This window comes from Notothenia coriiceps, unplaced genomic scaffold (assembly GCF_000735185.1).
Source record: "Notothenia coriiceps isolate Sejong01 unplaced genomic scaffold, NC01 NC01_scaffold00012695, whole genome shotgun sequence".
Taxonomy (NCBI): Eukaryota; Metazoa; Chordata; class Actinopteri; order Perciformes; family Nototheniidae; genus Notothenia; species Notothenia coriiceps.
Window position 1 is genome coordinate 7,464 of NW_011345396.1, and position 19,398 is coordinate 26,861.

The following is a 19,398-nucleotide window of genomic DNA, read 5'->3' on the forward strand; positions in this document are numbered from 1 at the left end:
ACACACACACACACACACACACACACACACACACACACACACACACACACACACACACAAGACATGTTTAATTAACCAGAGATGTAAGCGTTTATCCAGGGTAGAAAAGAACAATAGCAAAAGTACAGGCGGTAAAAGGGCATCCATTAATGAACTTGTGACATTGATTTCTAGACTTTGATTTCCTATCAATCTGTCCGTTTCACAATAGAAATCAACAATGCATTCCCACAAGAGGTTAAACTACACATGGAGCTTTGTCGACTAGAAACACCTGTATGTTTAGACCATGCTGTTTTTAAGATGGCACAATATTGAATGCAAACACACCATACACACACACATTCCTTTTAATTAGAGTGCAGATGTATATAAAAAATATCTCGAAATAAACAAACACATGGCCTATAGAGAATGGAGACTCATCTGCTAATTGAGCATCAAAATGGGACTCCAAGACAAATAATTAGAGATATGAGATAAAGGACAGCGAAGGTATCTTAAGAGACTCTCCTATTTGCTTCCATACATGTGTTAGCATTTTCAAAGTAAGAAATATTAAAAAAGATAATTACTTTACCATTCACTCTCTTTAAGGTGGTAATTGAGGAGTTAATGTAGAACACTCTATATTAAGTATGGTTTAAACTTATCGCTTAGAATAAAATTGGTGAATTGACGAGGTGTTTTTCACTTGCGCATAGCCGTGTGTATAAGATATGTATACATCATTTATATAAGTATTATATGTGCAATGGTGTGAGTGTGTGTGTGTGTGTGTGTGTGTGTGTGTGTGTGTGTGTGTGTGTGTGTGTGTGTGTGTGTTTCCACTGTTTAATGATGTGCTGCAGTGGGTTTTTTGTTGCTGTGTTTGTCTAGAGGTAAATTAACCTGTCAGAGTGTTTGTGTTTACCGCTAGATTAGCATGAGAGGGTTGTAGTGTCAGCAACCACCTCATTCACAGAGTGTGATGCAAGACCAGGCAACTCAGCTCTGCCCTTCTGCCATCAGTGCTCTCTGTGTGTGTGTGTGTGTGTGTGTGTGTGTGTGTGTGTGTGTGTGTGTGTGTGTGTGTGTGTCCTCCTACATGCACGGAGGGGCCGGCTGGAGCAGAGTTGTCTGTCTGAAAGGCTGTGACATCAAAGTCCTTTGAAGTCTCCCTCCTCTCTCCTCCACCATGTCACCCTTCATCTGTGAAGCCCATTTCATTAGCCTCCCTCCCTCTCTTCTACCTCCACTGATGCCACCTGTTCTTCACACTCCTACATCACCTGCTTTGTCCACCTCTCCACCCACCCTTTAGTGACAGTGCTCGACAAAGAGACATTAAGGAGGGATAAACTACTGTACATGTGCGCGTGAGTTGTGAGTGGTACATGATGTGTTGCTTCATCAACAATTCCAAAATTGCCGATATCAACTGATTGCAGGTAAAATGTGCCAAAGACCAATAACTGACAAAATTAATCAAATGAAAGATATTAAGACACATATTGTAGATTGACGTCTTCATGGTGGTTAATGAATCCCCCCATTCTCCTAACCTTACAATAATTATAATTCTTTGCCTACACTATAAGTGGCAGGCAACAGAGTGACTGACTACCTGGCACGGCAGTACAGTGAATTATCTAAACAGCATTTGCATATTGTTGCAATTATTTCCTGGGGTTAATTAGTTGCAGTGGAGCACACCGCCCTGCGAGACCGGCTTTCTGTCACCCGCTCTCCCACAGTTTCTTGGCTTATTTATTTATTTTCCACTTTCCCCACACTGTGTGTTTGTGTGAAATTGTCTGTTTATGTGTGCGTTTGTGGTGTGTACATCTGCCAGCTCTGTCATAATAGCGTCCCAACTGCACACCTGTTGCCAACATCCTTCAGCCATGACTGTCAAGGGACATTTGAGGGTGTGCTGTTTATGTGTGTATTTACCGAATATATAGTGATCCATATTGTCCCCTCAGAGAATATAAAATACAAATATGCGTCCTAGACAGTTTCAGGACCAGAAAGTCTCCAGATGGTGACAGCTAACTTTTATCAACAACAACAAAAAGTCAGAGAGAGTTAAAGGAAATAGTAGACAGAGAGGAAGCCATACATATTATGGAAGGTATACAGTATATCTGTGTGTGTTTAGAAGAATAAGGTTGACAGGCTGTCAGCTCTGGACTTGAAATTCATCAACATGTCACACACACACAGTGACACAGATATACATACAGTATACATACAGTATTTGCTAACAGAATGTATGTGCCTCTAATTTCAGTCATCATCATTTCAAATGCAGACAGCACCCTAAAGTTGAATATATACAAAAAATATATAATTGTGGAATTCAAACTTGTCTTTTATCACACATTTATTTCTTTGGTTGGCAGAGGAACAAAACAAGCTGAAAAAAATACTGAATCCTGCTAATTCAACACAGAAATATATATCCCAACATTTTAAAATGAGTGGAACATTTTGTAAGCAGATGATTCAAACTGAAACCAGTGGTAAAAGTACTCATACTGCTGTTTTGTGTCAGTGTGAGCTTATAGAAATGAAAAATAAAAAAATAAAGACCATAGCCGAGAGGAGCTAATCTGAAGGTCTATGTCCAAAAACCATGAAGTTCATGTGACCATCTTGCGCAATGTTAAACACGTTTAAGACTAAAGCAACTGTAGCCGACCTCCCTGGAAATAGGAACAACAGACAGTTGACCAAAGATCGAAGCGAAGGATAGCTCAGATAAAAAAGATTCAAACACACACACACTCACACACACACACACACACACACACACACACACACACACACACACACACACACACACACACACACACACACACACACACACACACACACACAAGCCCAAAAGACTAGTTAACAGAACAAGTGGCCTTAGCCAAGTAGCTCTTACCCAATCAACAAAACTATTATGTGTTATAACTTACGTCACTATTTAGACTGCTAGACAACTTGCTACATTGAGCAGGACTATCCACCCCACTTATGATCTGAGAGTCGTTCAAAAATGTTACACATTTGTTAAAAGTGTTTGCTCTGAAGTTGTCTATTTTCTAGAATTTGTTCATTTTAGCTGTTTCCATTGTTTACACAATAACAACTCACACACAGATGCAAACCCTCACACACACACTCTCTTGGTTCTTCAAAAGTTGTTCTGTCCAATACTTGCCCTGTGTTTATTCACTGTAATGAGAAGCAGGGATAGAAGAGCGGAGGAGAGGAGTATGCTGCAGCCAGAATAACAGACCCAACGCCAACACAAACCCACTGTCCAACCAACACAGGAAACAATGAATCTAACAACACCAATGACAAACAAACCACTTCAGACCTCCCCGCACTTCTCTCTTCAGCTCCTCCTTCTCCCAAACCAAAACACATAGACCAGGAACACTTCTGAGGAAGCTGGAATTTAAAGTTGGGAGATGGTGAGCAGTATGGACCGGAAGGAATCTAGTGGATAAGAGCCATTATACTTTTTACACTCAGAAACTTTTCAGCGGGAGCCAAAAGTGTCAAAACAGTGTCACGGGATCCCTAAACAACTTCATTGGGTTTGGACTCTTTCACAGGGGTTCTTGGGCAGTCCTGGTTTCAATCTTGCAAAAACGTCAATGAGTATTTCAAGAGGTTAGAGTAATAGCTGAATAAAGTGAGAAGAATTCAAAACACCCACCGCACAACAATCATTTTTAAGAGTGAATATAGAATAGAAAGAGAAATATACAAACTACTAAATATACACCACACACACAAATTCTGACAAACTGAATCTGTCATTCCCCTCCTGCTCTAAGGACACACACTGGGTAAACCCACCTGCAGCGCCAGTCATTCAACTCTTTAATCTGCCCTGATCAGCACAGAACAGGATTGTTTTCATTTGGCCTAATGATTAAATATTAAATAAGCAATGTACATAATTACATGTTTGGTGTAAGCAAAGAGGTTATTAGAGTAAAATAGTTGCTGTGTGTGTGCTTGCGTGCGGGCTTGCGTACATGTCTCTGTGCACACAATTAAAAAGTGGACCTCAACGACACCTGTTTGCAATTGCATTCTAATCAATGTCTGGGACGTGTACTCCTTCGCCATGTTTTTTTCCTTTTTTTCTTCTCCTCTCGTCTTTGTTTCTTTCTTTACTCTCTTATAGAGTCGACAGAGAGCTGAAGTTAGCTAGAAGCTGTCTGGGAGCTGATGGGTCTGCTAGAGTGGGGGAAAAGAAGGTATGGAGCAAATTAGTGGCAGAGATGGGAAAATAATGACTGTGGCATTGTGGGTAATTAGCAGGTATAGTACATATGGAGAGTTGGGAATATAATGATGTGAGAAAGAGACACGGAAAAGCTAGAACGAGGTGAAAAACGTGTGCAAGACTAACAAGGGGGGGAAGTGTGTGCGTTTTAGTGCGTGCGTGAGTGTGTGTGTGTGTGTGTGTGTGTGTGTGTGTGTGTGTGTGTGTGTGTGTGTGTGTGTGTGTGTATGTGTGTGTGAGAGCGAGCGAGAAATTAACGTGTAGGTGTGTTATTCAATTGGGATATACAGTAAAAGAGAAAGTGAGTGAGGCAGAGGGAGAGGAAGCCAGAGCCAGAGCAAGGAGAAAAACTATAGCGGCCATGTGATCCTACGTGCATAATAGCCTGCTCAGACTGTATACAATGAAATAGCATGACCTTGGTGGGGTCAGTCTGCTCTGACAATATTTGCCAGGGCATTGTTTCAAATCAATAACTCATTAACAAAGTACAAAGGAAGTTGCTGTGGGTTTGTGGGATTCTTTATTAGAAAAGAGCGGCTGCGGGCCAGAAAGGTCATCGCTGTGACATCTCGGCTAGCCTTGCGCTGCCGCCCGGATTGTCAGGTGAAATTACTGCGAGCCATTAATTGACATAAGGCAAAGGAGAGCGGGCAGGCAGACAAGGCTTTGTTTGTTCCAGGATGACCCTAAGGTTCTTTTTGTTGTGTGTATGTGTGTGTGTGTCTGTCTTTATTCGGGTCAGCCTGTATCCACAACAGGGCTGTGTGGTGAGAGAGAAAGAGAAGAAGAGAAAGAGAGAGAGACCTCAGTGGGTGGGAAGGTGCGAGGGAGGGCAGGATGGATGTGTTTGATGGTTGACCTGACTAGAAGATTGGGATCAGGGATATGAGACAAGCTACACTGCTTCTGCCTTGAGCAAACACATAGGTATGTGTGTACACACATATGCTATGTACTACACATTTCCAGAAACACGCAAGCAGGCTATCAACCAGAAAATCTAACAGACTCACTCCTCTTTTTAACTTAAAGTAGAACATTTACTCTTTAACTGAAGTTTAACACAACCTGCATGTAAAGCAGTTTGAATAAAGATTTAAACGTGCCATGTAGTTTCCCATGAAGCTTGTACTTTGGCTTCAAACGCATAAAGACAGATACACATACACACAGGTCAAACATTTATCTCTACCACACTTACACAGAAATACACACCCAAATACATAGATGGCATCTAGCCAATTTGTTCTCTGCAGCAAGCAGGTGAACCGCCCTCTGGCCCAGTAATTGACCTCTTCTCTGACCAAGTTCAGAGGTTAATCAAGTCCCTACCTGTCCTTGGATATGCTGAGCCTTACTTCTTGGCACGACCACAGGTCAAATGTCAAATAAACCCTGTCTGTATAATTGCTTGTGGGCCACAGACTGGGACAAAGGGGTGAAGGTGACAAAGAGCAAAAACCCAGTCCCATAGAGAACACTGTAGTGCCATGTAAAATACAATTACCAGCGTGTGTGCTTGTGTGTCCATGTCTTAATGTTTATAATCAAGTTTTGGTGTGTGTGTGTGTAAGTGTGTGTGTTTTAGTGAATCCTCAGGACGCTTTGTAGTACACTGCGAACATGGGGAAACAGGACATAATCTGCTAAACAAGGACAAGGAGCTCAGCTGGCCCCAGTGGACAGCTGCAGCTGGGAATAACAGGTCTTGGAGAGGCAAGGTCTAAATAATGGATGTTCCTTCCTTTAAGAAACACACTCTGTACAATCCACAATAGTAAAAATAAGTTTGGGACAGTACAAGACACACGGCACCAAGACACTGGAGACCATAATTCTCCAAGTAGCAAAATGAAAACTGTATTCAAAACAAATACCAAACAAAAAAAGAAAAAGTTGAAAAAAGAGAATCAAGCAATCCCCAAAGTGTGTCCCAAATGTAGGTTTCATTGTGATGTGATTTTGATAAGGATTTTAGAGAAAATAAGAGTTTTCATCTAAATCATTCAACTAACCAGTCTCAATCATACATATCTCTTATTCTAAGAGTTGCACTGAAGACAAGTACAGTATAGCGAAAATAAAAAAAGAAGGAATAGTCTCAATCGGCTACTTCAAAATGCTGTTGAGTGAGGGCCTCCCTGTCTATCTCTCTCTTTCTCTCTCTGAACAAGGTATAATACGAGATGCTAAAACGAAAAGCATAACAAAAACTAAAAGTTAAAAGTATTCCAGTCATTTATAAAAAGAAGTGGTGCTTAAAGAACGGTGAAGCTCTGTTTTTTGTCCCCTTTGCTCTTTTTTCCCCCTTCTTCTTTCCAGGGCCTGCTGGCCTAATCCCAACCAGCCAGCCTTGGGTGAACTCTTTGGAAGCTTCTTAAGCCCATGAATGTGCCTTTTGTTCCTGCCATTCCTCCGCTTGGCTGACAGAAAATAGCTAACTGGATTACTGCTAAAATTCAGAGTAAAGTGAACTCCCAAACTTCTATATGGCAAAGAGAGCCGTCCCCCCCTCACTATCCTCATCAGCATCCCTCCGATTAGACTTTCTATCCTTCCATCCCTCCCTCTGTCCTCCCTTTCTAACTGCCTCCTCCACCAACATCCCCCTAAACATGGCCCAGCGGTGTGTGATCTGGAGGAGAGGAGAGCAGAGGGATTAGATAAGGTTGAGAGGCTGCACACTATGAACCCAAGGCTAAAAAGTGAGAATCCTAAAAGCAGTTAAGAGCTTATTAATGTGTGTAAGGAAGCGTATTAATAAACTCAACTCTATCAGGGGCTGGAGGGTGTATTTATGTGTGTTTTTTGTGTTTGTGTGTCAGTCAATATCTTAAAAAAAAAAGTATGTGATGTAACTGTGTGACTATTACAGGTAAGTGAAGAGCGAGACAGCTAGTAATTGAAGTTTATGTTTTTTTCGATTTCAATATATAAAAATGGGTAAAAGTATATATTTGAGTGTGTGTGTTTCTGAATGGCTGCGTGCAGGTGGTCTACCAGCTCAGCAGGAGTTAGAGTGTGAGATGTAGTGAATAAAGAAAGGTTTATGTGTGTGTAAGTGTGTGTAAGTGTGTGTGTGTGTATGTGAGAGCCCATGTGTCTTGGGTGGTGCCCTGCTAAAGAGGTTTGATTTGATCCACCACCCACCCCGACGAACAGAAGTACACACACACACACACACACACACACACACACACACACACACACACACACACACACACACACACACACACACACACACACACAAAAAGCTTTTTCCACCTCTTTTACTCTTTTGTCTGTCGGTATGTGTGTTCCTTTGCACAACTGCATGTGTGTTTTTTTGCTTGCGTGTATGAGTGTGTGTGTGTGTGCGCGCGTGACGGCTTACTCTGGGGGGGACAGCGGCCGAACACTGGAGAGTAAAGCAGTGCAGGAGGAGGCGTGGACGATAGAGGCGAGGTCATACACACAAACATCCCGCTGACTTCTGGGTCAAAGGTCAAAATTCAAGGGGCACCAACACAGAGCCAAACTGCTCACTCATTAATCTTTATCCCGAGTCTTGCAATCCCTGCATCTAAGGACAAGTATGTTTGGCTGGAAAATATAAACCTTCTACATGACCCTTACTTTTCTAGTTAATGAGGTTAATTTTGTATTATCCTGCGGCTCTGAAAAAACAGATCTTCTTTTTTTAGATCCATCTCTCAATATACCACAACACTGGATATTGCACTATGGACTGCTAGAGAAACAGTATGGATTGCTTAATCAATTTGACAGATTATATTTAACAAAAACTGGATTGAAATAACACAGAGCTGGTGTTTTATTCTCTTCCGTTATGATGTCTGCACTGACTTCCATCCCATGGAGTTCTGAAAAGCCAAGACTCTTACGGCCCCTACACACGGCGGCGTGCGTTGAAGCTTGCCGGCAGGCGTGTCTGAAGCTTGACCAACAACCAATCACATGAATCTCCCGCCCCTCACACACAAGCACGCGGTTTGATTGGCTAGAGCTTGTACTGGCATATGATTCGATTGGCTGACGCTTCCGTCGAAGCTTAAAAAGTAGAACATTGCTCTACTTTTGAAGCGAGCAACGCAAAGCCTTGCTCCCACAATGCAGTTCGGCAAAGTGTGACGTCACCCCATTCAAAGTGAATGGGCAGAAGCGTTGAAGCTTCAACGCACGCCGCCGTGTTTAGGGGCCGTTAAACTGCTCAGTATTTCCGAGTCACTGCAGTCTCAAAAAGACAATCATTTCTGCATACCGCCCTTGTCTCAATGCATCTGACCCTGTCCAGCATGCATTATGCAGGCTTGGGGATAGCAAGCTGAGTCCAATATCCAGATGTGAATAATATTGCATGCTTCCTCAAAGGATAAGGGAACCTTGGTTGGGACTGTGTTAACGACTTCACACTGCGTGTTAAAGATTTAAAGCAAGAGGAAGGGAGTAAGAATAGAATATTTATAAATGTATATTATAAAAGGAGAAAAAATAAAACAATTTAATACATGGTTGGTCATTTTATTGTGGGTCTAACACAATGTAAATGATAAAACCAGCATATTCCCAGTGTGTACACACACACACACACACACACACACACACACACACACACACACACACACACACACAGATGATTATAACTATTGTGTTTTGTATATTAATGCATAGCCTAAAATAAAAATATATATAAATAAGTGACAGTTGGTGCAAGCTATTCTGACTGAATTAATGTGAAATAAATGGCAGATTGTTTACCACACGTGTTATTTCAGCGAGTGTAAAGAAAAATCACAAGTCCCATGGCCATGACAGGGGAGACCAGCGTAGATGTATAGAAGTGTGATAGAGTAAGATAGAACTGATGCTAATTAACCCTTTTTAGAGTGTGTGTAAAGGTACTGCCAGGGGGTGAGAAAAAAAAGGGGCTGAGTTGACAGCTCACACACCGCCCGCAAGTCCCACAGCAGACCTAAGTCTTTTCAGACACCAGAGACTGACGTATTACTCACTCACACTCTCTCACACAAACACGCAGAAGAACACACACACACACACACACACACACACACACACACACACACACACACACACACACACACACACACACACACACACACACACACACACACACACACACACACACACACACTAAAGCAAGACACAGAAATCCATCAGGACCATTTTTCTGTGAAGGAGGAAGGCTAACCATTTATGCACACACTATTCAGAAAGTATACTGAATGAGAGCTTTTAATAAAACTGAAATTCTCTGGACGCCATTTAGGAGGCCAATTATGAATTGTATTGGCAATTGGGTAAAACAAAAAGACATTTACGAAGAGGAGAACGCTGTTTTAATTTCTCATCACCGTGCCCATATTTATTTGTGATTTATTCGAAGGGTTGCTTCCTTTGTTTGACCACAAGGTAAACTGGCCCAAGCTAAGTGTTTGGTGTGTGTGTGTGTGTGTGTGTGTGTGTGTGTGTGTGTGTGTGTGTGTGTGTGTGTGTGTGTGTGTGTGTGTGTGTGTGTGTGTGTGTGGTTTACAGGCAGTGTAGCATGATAAGAATGTTGCAGTGTGTTTGCAGAGTGTGTGTTAGGGAGATAATAATCCCAGCGGTTAACAGGAGTGAAGGGCCAGAGCTGCACTGACCAGCCCACCATCTGAGAGAGAAAAAGAGAGCGAGAGAGAGGAAGAGGGAGAGAGCGAGGTAGCCATGTGGTTAACACTTGCTGACTGAGAGGCGACTGGAGCACAGCCAACCTCTTCACACACAGGCTGACCACACAAGAGCCTCTCTTTCTCCCTCTGCCTCCCATCCTCCCTTCCATCCTCTCTTGTTACTTAACATTTCCTTCCCTGGTTTCCTCAGCGAGCCGCCTCCCACCCTCCTCCTCCCGGCACCTTCTTGCCACTTTTGTCTCCTGCAAACTTTTCCAAATTCCTCCCTCCCATTTTCTCACCTATGCCTCTATTCCTGCCTCCTCCCACGACCCTAACTGTCACTCTGTCCAAATCATGTCTGCTTTTGACGAACATCTATTCTTCTCTCCTTCCAAGCAGCTCTCACAACACTCCCCTCCTGCCTTTCTCTTTTCTTTCTCCCCTCTTTCAGTCTCTCCATTTCTCTACAACTTACCCGTATAGGGATCCGCTCAGTTTCTGTCTCTTTTTGTGGGTTACGATACTTCTCATAAAATTCTCTCTTCTTTTTGCCCTCTTTATCATCTTTGCGATCCCGTTTTTCTGCAGGTTCGTCAGAGGGTTCGGTAGGAGAGGGCAGGGGAGAGGACATGGCTGACTTCTCCACCTCCAGGTAGTTCTCATTGGGATTGAGCACCATCACACCGTAGCCCTCCTAACAGATAAGAAACACACAAGTATGGGTATAAGAACCATGGCAACAGGATCATCCACATCATAATTGTTCATAATACTTGCTTTACAATGTAATACAAGATATATCTATTGATATAGAATAATATAACAAACCTCATTTATATAGGTGCTTGACATTAAAACAAATATTAATTAAACAGGTTGATAAGAAAAAATGCATTAAAAGAATAGCTGCAAAGTGTCTACGGGGAAGAAGAACATATCTACTACATATCTTCAGGTAAAGCGCATGGCAGATGGGAGTGTGTGTGTTTGTGCGGTGAGAGAGTCTGGACAAACAAGCACCCATAGAGATATTGTATTTTTTTCCAACCATAAAAGATGATATTAACTCTATCAAACTTACTGAGGAAAGCTGGTGTAGCACCGCAAGAGAATCTGTCTTACGATGAAGCTCAGAAACTTTTCTACTCAGGCTAAATCTGATCGGTCTTAAGTTGTTTAAGAAAATCTTGGTAGTGGGTATCTATGAGCAAATAATACCGTCACCGTGAGAGGACTAGGGAAATGATGAAAATCCAGACGGAACAAAATGGCAGAGAAAGAGACAGAGGAGAGAGTGTCACTGCAGGGACAAGCCTGAGAAGTAACCGGGGGATTGAAATTCAGCGCCGGTGGTTTCAGTCGGTGAGTAGCATTTAGTGACTCCAAAGGCCATGTGTCACTTAATATCAAACACAATCGATCCCACCATCACTCAAAGAGTTAGCTGCAATTGAATAAGTATCTGTGTATGAGCATGTTATTGTGTGTAAAGGACGTCAGACAGCACTGCAGATAAAAGGTGTAGAAATATTTACAAAAGCCAAAAAAACATTTGAATTAATATTACAAATATTTGTTTTACTATACTTCAAAATGGCAACAAAAAAATTAAGAATCAGAGGGAAATGTAAAAGAAAAGGAACCCAAGTGGTTATAATAAGAACAAATTACAGAGGGTAAATGTATTGTGAAGAAAAGGAAGTTTTCTGGTAGCCTTTGGTGACTTCTTCAACTTTGAAGCAATTTTAATTAACTGTTTATTATCCCAAGTACTCTGAAACTAAAGCAGGAAATGGATGGATTCCTGTTTCACTTTGGTTGTGCTTAACACACACAACCCCCATTGTCACACATACACACACCCCAAGACTCAAATGTATTGGTAAACGACTGTGCAAACACGCACACACACACACAGGAGTATGAAAGACAGCAGTGCTGACAAAAAGACCTTTAGGAGGAGTTGTGAGAGGGAGTTTGTTCAGCTTCCTCTGCAAATCTTCATCACACACACACACACACACACACACACACACACACACACACACACACACACACACACACACACACACACACACACACACACACACACACACACACACACACACTCTCTTCTTGCTTGATAAGTGTTAACACATTGTGCTTGTCTTCCGTTGACGCAGCTTGAGTGTGTGTCCCTCCTGTGCCCATCGACATCAAACCTGCCACACACCCCTTCCCTTAGCACCTGCCGTGTGTTGACAACGGCAAAATGACACTTTCTCGCTTATTCAGATTATAAAATTAGTTTGATTCTCACTCCCTTTCAAATTCAGACAAGGCTCTCGATAGACATATTTGTAATGTAAAAGGTGTTATAAATATAAAGAGTATTGACTTAAGAAAACATTTTAAGTGTGAGGAATATTGGACGTGATCATATTACTAATTACTTTTATTTTAAGTACATCTTTAAAATAAATTGTTTTGCTATTACATCAGCTTTTACTTTATTCAAAACATGTATTTTGAAATTCTAATTTGAAAAAATGTCCTACTGCATAATGGCATCTGCATGATGATGGAGTAAAGTTTGAATTTTACTTCAAGGCACAGCAAGTCTAATGGTAATTTGGCAAGTGATTTATGACTTCAAAAACGACATGTCCCACATTATAGTTTGTATGCTAATTCTAGGTAGATGATGTTTCTTCTAACTTGGATTTGTATTAGTCTGTGTGCCTATGCATGTTCAGAAGAAAAAGTGAAACTTGGAGAGGTATGGATGAGAAACTATTAGGGAGACTTAATACTGCCTGCAGATATCACATAGACATTTGCACACAAATATAGAAACCCAGACAGATGGATCGCTGGATGAAAAAGAAATAGGAGTGGGTGAGCAGAGGAGAGAGCAGAGGAGACAGAGAAAGAACAAAAAGTGAAAGCAGAGAAGGGAGTTATAGATAGATAGATAAAATGATAGGACTAAGATTGATAGAGAAGGAAGGAGAGACAGAGAGATGGAGTCTCACCAGATCCACACCAGCTTTGTGCCACTGCCCACTGGTGGCAGCCTGATAAAATAACTGACATGACCAGTTCAGCTTACGGCAGCAGCATTATAAGAACCACAAATATTTTAAAATCAATACATTATTACATTTAATACTGATGAGTGAAATGTATCTATAAAAATACTAAGTAATGACACATTGAAAACCACTCTCCATTGCCAACATATTTTCCAAACAAAGGAGGAAATAATGACAGAAAAAAATCAAAGCCTTGCATTTCACCACCATCACATCACTGTGTGCATTTCTCCTTTCCCCTAATCCTGGTTCAGAAGGCCAAAAGTTAACCGTTTAGCAACACTGGGCCACGTGTTCTGATGCTAACCCTGAGTGGCCTACAACCATGTTTAGTCTTCAGGGCTCTTATCCTAACTGGTCAATAACCCTTCGTGGCCCTAAGCATACTTTTGGTAACCTCAAGTGGCCCGGTTCGTAGCCTTTAGCGTCCTTATGCTAACCCTGAGTGGCCTATAGCCTATGGCCTTTCCTTTGGAGAGGCTAACACACCTAACCGAGCTAACAGTGCTAACCCTTTCAGCTGTCCAGTCACCCAGAAGGACATTGCTGTAAAGGCAACCAGTGTTGTCGGCGTACTTAGTCTGGAGGAGCAGGGCCTACGTCGGAAACCATCATTTATTTGAACATTGAGAGGTCTGTGTTGGTGTCAGCATAACACTGTGTTCCCTGTCCAGACACTTCCTGCTCTTATTCTTCTCTCCATCAACGCTATTTACAACAAAGAGTCGAGGAACTAAGCAAAGCAACAAAAAATGAAATTTGCTTTGACATTTTTTTCCCACAATTTCACCTTATTTTTATATAATTGTCTTTTTAAAATGTGATTCCAATAAATACAAATTAATATAAATGTATACTGTCATTGTCTATTTTTATATTAGAAACCTATCTACAAAAACAATTATATTTAGAAGGAAAATATATATTAAATTCAAATTAAACAGCACTTTGTGAATGTTTATCCCGATCCCCACAGAACTAATTTCTCCCACAGAGCTTATCATCATCATTCTAGTCTTTACGTTGTTTTTTGACAGCCAAATCTCTCCATACATCTTGCAATACACCCTTGTAGAGTTAGGTCATATGGCCTTTGTGTTTCTTGCTATCTGTCAAGTCGCTCCCACATACATACACACACACACACACACACACACACACGGGATACACCTGCTAAATCTGATCTTTGTGTTGTGATGTGCTGTCAAAGTGTGAATCTAACACAAATGCACACTGCAAACCTCGGGTCACCCAGCTTTTTATATAACTAAATCTCTCTCTCACACATTGCTCACATTGGGTCACGTTGCCTTTGTCCTATACACACACACACACACACCGTCTCAAATTAAACACACACACACAGTTCTCTAGCGTTGGATCAGTCTTTCTGCAGCAGTATGCAGGCTAAGTCTCTTCCCATGCCCTGTGTGTGCCCCTGTGCCACCATCACACTGAGCCCCTGCCCTGGGGCCAGCGGTCAAGAGGGTCGCCCCGACCCCTCTAAGGGGGAGCACCCCGACCCCCATCACCCCGATCTGGACGATCCTTAGCACTCCTTTGTGGGCCTGTCCCACACCAGATAGCACAACAAAGGCTGCGGCTGCTAAGGAAACCAGGGCTTGTCTCATCATCGTGATGAAACCCTTCCTCCGTCTCCCCACACGCAGCATTATGAAGCTCTTTAAAACATAAATTATCCTCACTATCCGCAAGGTATTGAGACAAAATATATATTAAAAAACACAAAATATGAAGCTGCAATATTCTGTGAATATCATGACTATTTGTGATTTATGATAACGGTGTCTGAGCCATACCGCGCCATCTTAACAATATTGTCAATACTCTTCTTTGATGACAATGATGCACCCCCTTCATGGTCAAATTAGATGCCGCTTGTCCACTAGAACTTTGATGGTAACAGACCATTATTTTCCCTTCCAGTCGCATTATTAGAAAAGAAAGCAGATACCGTGTGTATGTCTGTGTGTGTGTCCACATGTTAGTGAGTGCACACGAGCAAGAGAGAGTAAATAAGATGTCCCTTTAAGACAGCAGCACCTCTATTTCTCTAGTGGCGTTGTAATGAAATGAAATGTGTCTAATGTGCGGGAGCGGGGAGAGAGGCGGCCGGAGTGAGAGGGTGTTTCATCTGTGCGTGTGGAGCTCAGCGAAGCTTTGATGTGAGAGCTCTCATGTAGTGAGCAGGGCTTTGGGCACAGGGAAAAGGACAGCACTTGACAGGTACAAAGCATGGCTGATAGCGGTCACGGGTGCATGCAGTGAGGAAAGTGGATGGTATGGTTGTGTGAATTTAGGGTTGTATGTGAATAGGAGCAAATAAATGCTCTGGTGTATTTATGTATCCACGCGCTTGTATCCTACATGTTGAGATTCAAAGTGCAATAGGTTTCTTTTCAAATTGGATCACGAGCATCTTACTTTATTGGTTTCTTTTCGGGCTGCTGTTAAGATCGAGGCAAACGGCGCTCCCTTTTCTCAATAGCCTTCGCTCCACTTCCTTGATTCAGCAATACGCAGCTCCGGATTCGCTGCTCAGGCTTGACTGACAAGGGGGAAAGGGTCACCCTGCCTGGCATACCCAATAAGATGAGGAGGAGGAGGGGAGGGGTGTCTGGAGGCTACAGTCTGGTTTGAGATCTGTACGAGGCACAATGGCCGACGGAGATGAAAAACAAGTTATAGAAAATAAGCGAGAGCAAAGAGCTGGCGTTACAATTTCAGTTACTTGTGGCTCAAGCAATATGAAATACAAATACACAACTCTTTACAGGGAGGAAGAACATATACAAAACAATATGCTCCTCTATAAATAAGTATGAAGGATCTGAGAGGATAGGTAAATACTGTTATAACAAGTGTACTCTCAATCTCCCTCAGTGTCGGGGCCACCCTGCCCTTTTCTGTCGACGTCTCTATGTGAGATTTCTGTGCATGCGGGGCCTCTTTATCCATCCGATCCCCCTCTTTTCTTTCTCTCTCTTTCTTTCCCACTCCCCCTCTCCCTGAAACCGAGATACCACACAGATCGCACAGTAATGTCAGATTAAGTCACGGTACCCCCTTTCTCATTTCAACACAGCACCAGTCTGCGACCCCCCATACCCAACCCAACACACAGCTATGTTTCTCTGAGAACAGAAGAGTAGAGTACTTACTGTACCACTGGGGCTATGAAAAGACATGTGTGGATCTTAGGTGATGGGAGAAAGGATGAGACAGGGTTGTCATCAGCCTGTCACCACAAAATCAATCATCCTCTTGATAACTAGCGATACCCAGGGGGCCATGCAAGTACTTGCAAAGAAGACCTAAATGTTACTAAATACAATCTTCCAGTATTGTTAAACAGTTTGTATAGAAAATAAGTACAATAATTCGCATTGCATACATAAGGTAGGAGAGCTAAACTTGCTTCTTTTTTTTCTTCTGCTTAACCCCACATGCATGTATGTTCAAGCAATCAATTGAGCAGCTAACACAAATGTTTACATAGGAAAAGTAAGACAAACCGGAGCTTCATCTCCCCATTTGCCCTCCGAGTTCATTTTAAACAAATCGCCCACTGCATGAGTTTCTCCTCTAATAAAGAGCGCACATTTAATTAAGTTGCTCTAAATTCAACTTTCACTTCAAGTTCAAAGACTTCCTACGGTGTTCGCTTCCACTAATAGTCACACACTAATTTGGTCAAAGTAAATAAGACTCTGTGGTAATGATTATCCTTTTCTTGATCTTAATGAGCACAAATAGTTTAGGTCAGAATAAGAGGCTAACCTTTTGAGCTAGTCAAGTAGTTGTGTCTGTAATACGCAGCAGAGTTTTTAACCTTGGCATGGAAGTCTGTGCTCATTTGGATATTGTTTATATGTGGAGCTGAATATTTATAAATGAGTTCAAAGTGGAGCAGTGGGGTGGAGGAAGTGAAGAGAATAACACAGCTTCAGATCCCTGATGCCTCAGCTTCTTTTCATGCTCGCATTTACATTTCTTTCTCTCTGTTTCACTTTCTATTTCTCTCTCTTCCTGTCTCCCTCCTCCCGACCCGTCTATTTTCAGAACCTTATTGAAAGGATAGACGGAAAGACACTCACACAGACACTGTTGAGTAACTCACTCAGTGCAATGCAAAAGCCAGTTTATGCCTCAATTATTTACTATACTCGACGTCTGTGAATCTGTGATTTTGTTTAGCCACTATCCGTGCTTAACGGTTGATCAAGCGCTCGAGTGTCTGGACTGACATCGTCACATAAACACAAACACACACATACTGACACACACAAAGTTTGAAGGCCTGCTTCATCTGCTCTCAGCACGACTCCCACAGAGGGAGGTGCAGGGTTGGGGCTGGGGGTTGTTAGATTGGGGGTGGATGTAGCATTAATCACCGTCCAGGTGGAAATTGTCAGAGATATCGATTGTGCAAGTAAATGTTACACAAGTCATTTGTCTTCTTTTTTTTTTTACAGAAGACCAGCATGTCTTTCGCAAAGATGGGACTGTGAATGTAAACTCAGCATCACATATTTTAGAGCTGTCTCACCAGAGCTCAGATCAGCCTCATAGACAGTAAGCAGACAGACATACATTACATTATCAAACATTGATTATATCTTTCTATTTTAAAAATCAAGTAAAACAACTGGGATATTATAATGAACCATGTTCCAGCTAGCAGTGTTGCCTGAGCAGATGATCAAATCACTAGCATAATAAATTAACAACATTTCCAATATACTTTAATATTAGAGTATCAAACAAATGCCAAAGAGCAAAGGAAATACAGTAAGCAGGAAGAGTCCTGAGCCCACAGAGGGAAAGCTATGGGGAAATAAATACAGGAGGCTTATTCTGATGCCGTTAGCATTTTGATTTATATATTCTATATTGTCTCCCCTAAGCATACACATGTATTTTTAATGAGGGCACAGAGAGATATAGATCATGGAATGATAGGTGCCTCCCTACCCTCCTGCCTAACTATTTAATGTATAAATCAGGGAGAGAGGTGAGCTGAGAGGGGGAGGCAGAGAAGCTACAAAAAGAGGAAAGGAGGGAGGTGTGGATGCATCCCAGGAGCAAACCTGTCCTGAAGGCCACTAATAAGTGTGCACGGAAGGAAGGAGAAAAGGCAAAGTCTGAGTTCAATAGGCTTAGGAAGGAAGGAATACAATGCAAAATTAAGATAATGATTATGAAAAAGAAGGGAGAAGGAAGCCTTTGGCAGCTATTTAAAATCTAATTCTTCAACAAGATAACACAAAACTAAGTATCTGACCTGAATGAAATATCCATCTCTGTTGATGATCATAACGATGAAACCAAAATGTGAGTGTGCCTTTCAGTTCAGCTTGAGAAAATATTAAACCACTGACGAATATTTCAACTTTACCATCTGGACAGGTAGTTAGTGCGTTAACATACATGAACACACGCGGGGGGTGCGAGACGCATGGCCATATGTACAGACTGAGCCGGTCGGGGACAATGGCAGGATACAACTAAAAATTGTAGACACAGGAACATAAGTATGCATGCATTTTCAGAGATAAAGGCAAATACCCATCACATGGCAAGTAAAGTCTATTTTTGGCATTATATAGCTAATGCCAATTCATGTAATGTGTGACCTAATAGATCATTAAGAGAGCAAGGTATTTTTTAGCTCCAAATGGAGATTTTGACTGCTCAGTTGACAAATGTGCAGGTGTGCTGCGCTGGGTGTAATTTACCAGTAAACGGCACTGTGTTGGTGAATAATGAGACCATGCTGTTTTGCCCAGGGTATTAATCTTACTGAACATCACAGGACCCGTATGACCTCCATGGGTCAAGGGTCAAAGAGAAATCCCTTCACCCCTGCCCTGTTATTGTGACCTAGGAGGGAGCGCCACAGAGATAACTGGTGGTCCTGCTGATGTCGCTGACTGTTGCTATGTGAAGTGTGCGTATGTATGTGAGCGATATTTCATGTTAAGTGTGACCTTTCATGCAATGAAATTTGCTATCCTATATGTGTAAAATATTAATTTCTCCTCCCACACTGGAAAAGTGGAACAGGCTGCAATCATGCAACAGGCAATAAATCAGAAGGTAACATTATTAGCACACGGACACACAACCGCAATGACACACACACACACTCCAACAGTCCAAGAGTCTGACCTCTCTCTAAGTGGCGCTGCACCACAGGTCCATGAGTCAGGGGAGGTCGCCACAGCCAATCACAAGCTGCGTTTGACGTGTGAAGGGTAAACACTATGGCTGCTCTGTCCTGACATTTACTCTGCTTATTTTCACAGGATGTAACCTAGAAAAGAGGTGGCAGAGAATATAGTGTATC

The 19,398-nt window shown here is 42.0% G+C and overlaps 1 protein-coding gene across 1 annotated transcript in view; it reads right to left on the bottom strand.

The window, feature by feature from the left end:
* LOC104947563 (protein FAM172A-like) overlaps positions 1 to 18,882 on the bottom strand; it is a gene marked incomplete at its 3' end in the record, with an annotated part of 19,684 nt that extends 802 nt beyond the window's left edge. Inside the window, exons 1-2 of the mRNA XM_010773609.1 lie at positions 18,877 to 18,882; positions 10,430 to 10,648 (exon numbers count right to left, since the gene is read on the bottom strand). Of these exons, the coding sequence (XP_010771911.1) occupies positions 10,430 to 10,648; positions 18,877 to 18,882 (225 nt within the window). The remainder of the gene's footprint in view (positions 1 to 10,429; positions 10,649 to 18,876) is intronic.
* Between the last annotated feature and the right edge of the window lie 516 nt (positions 18,883 to 19,398).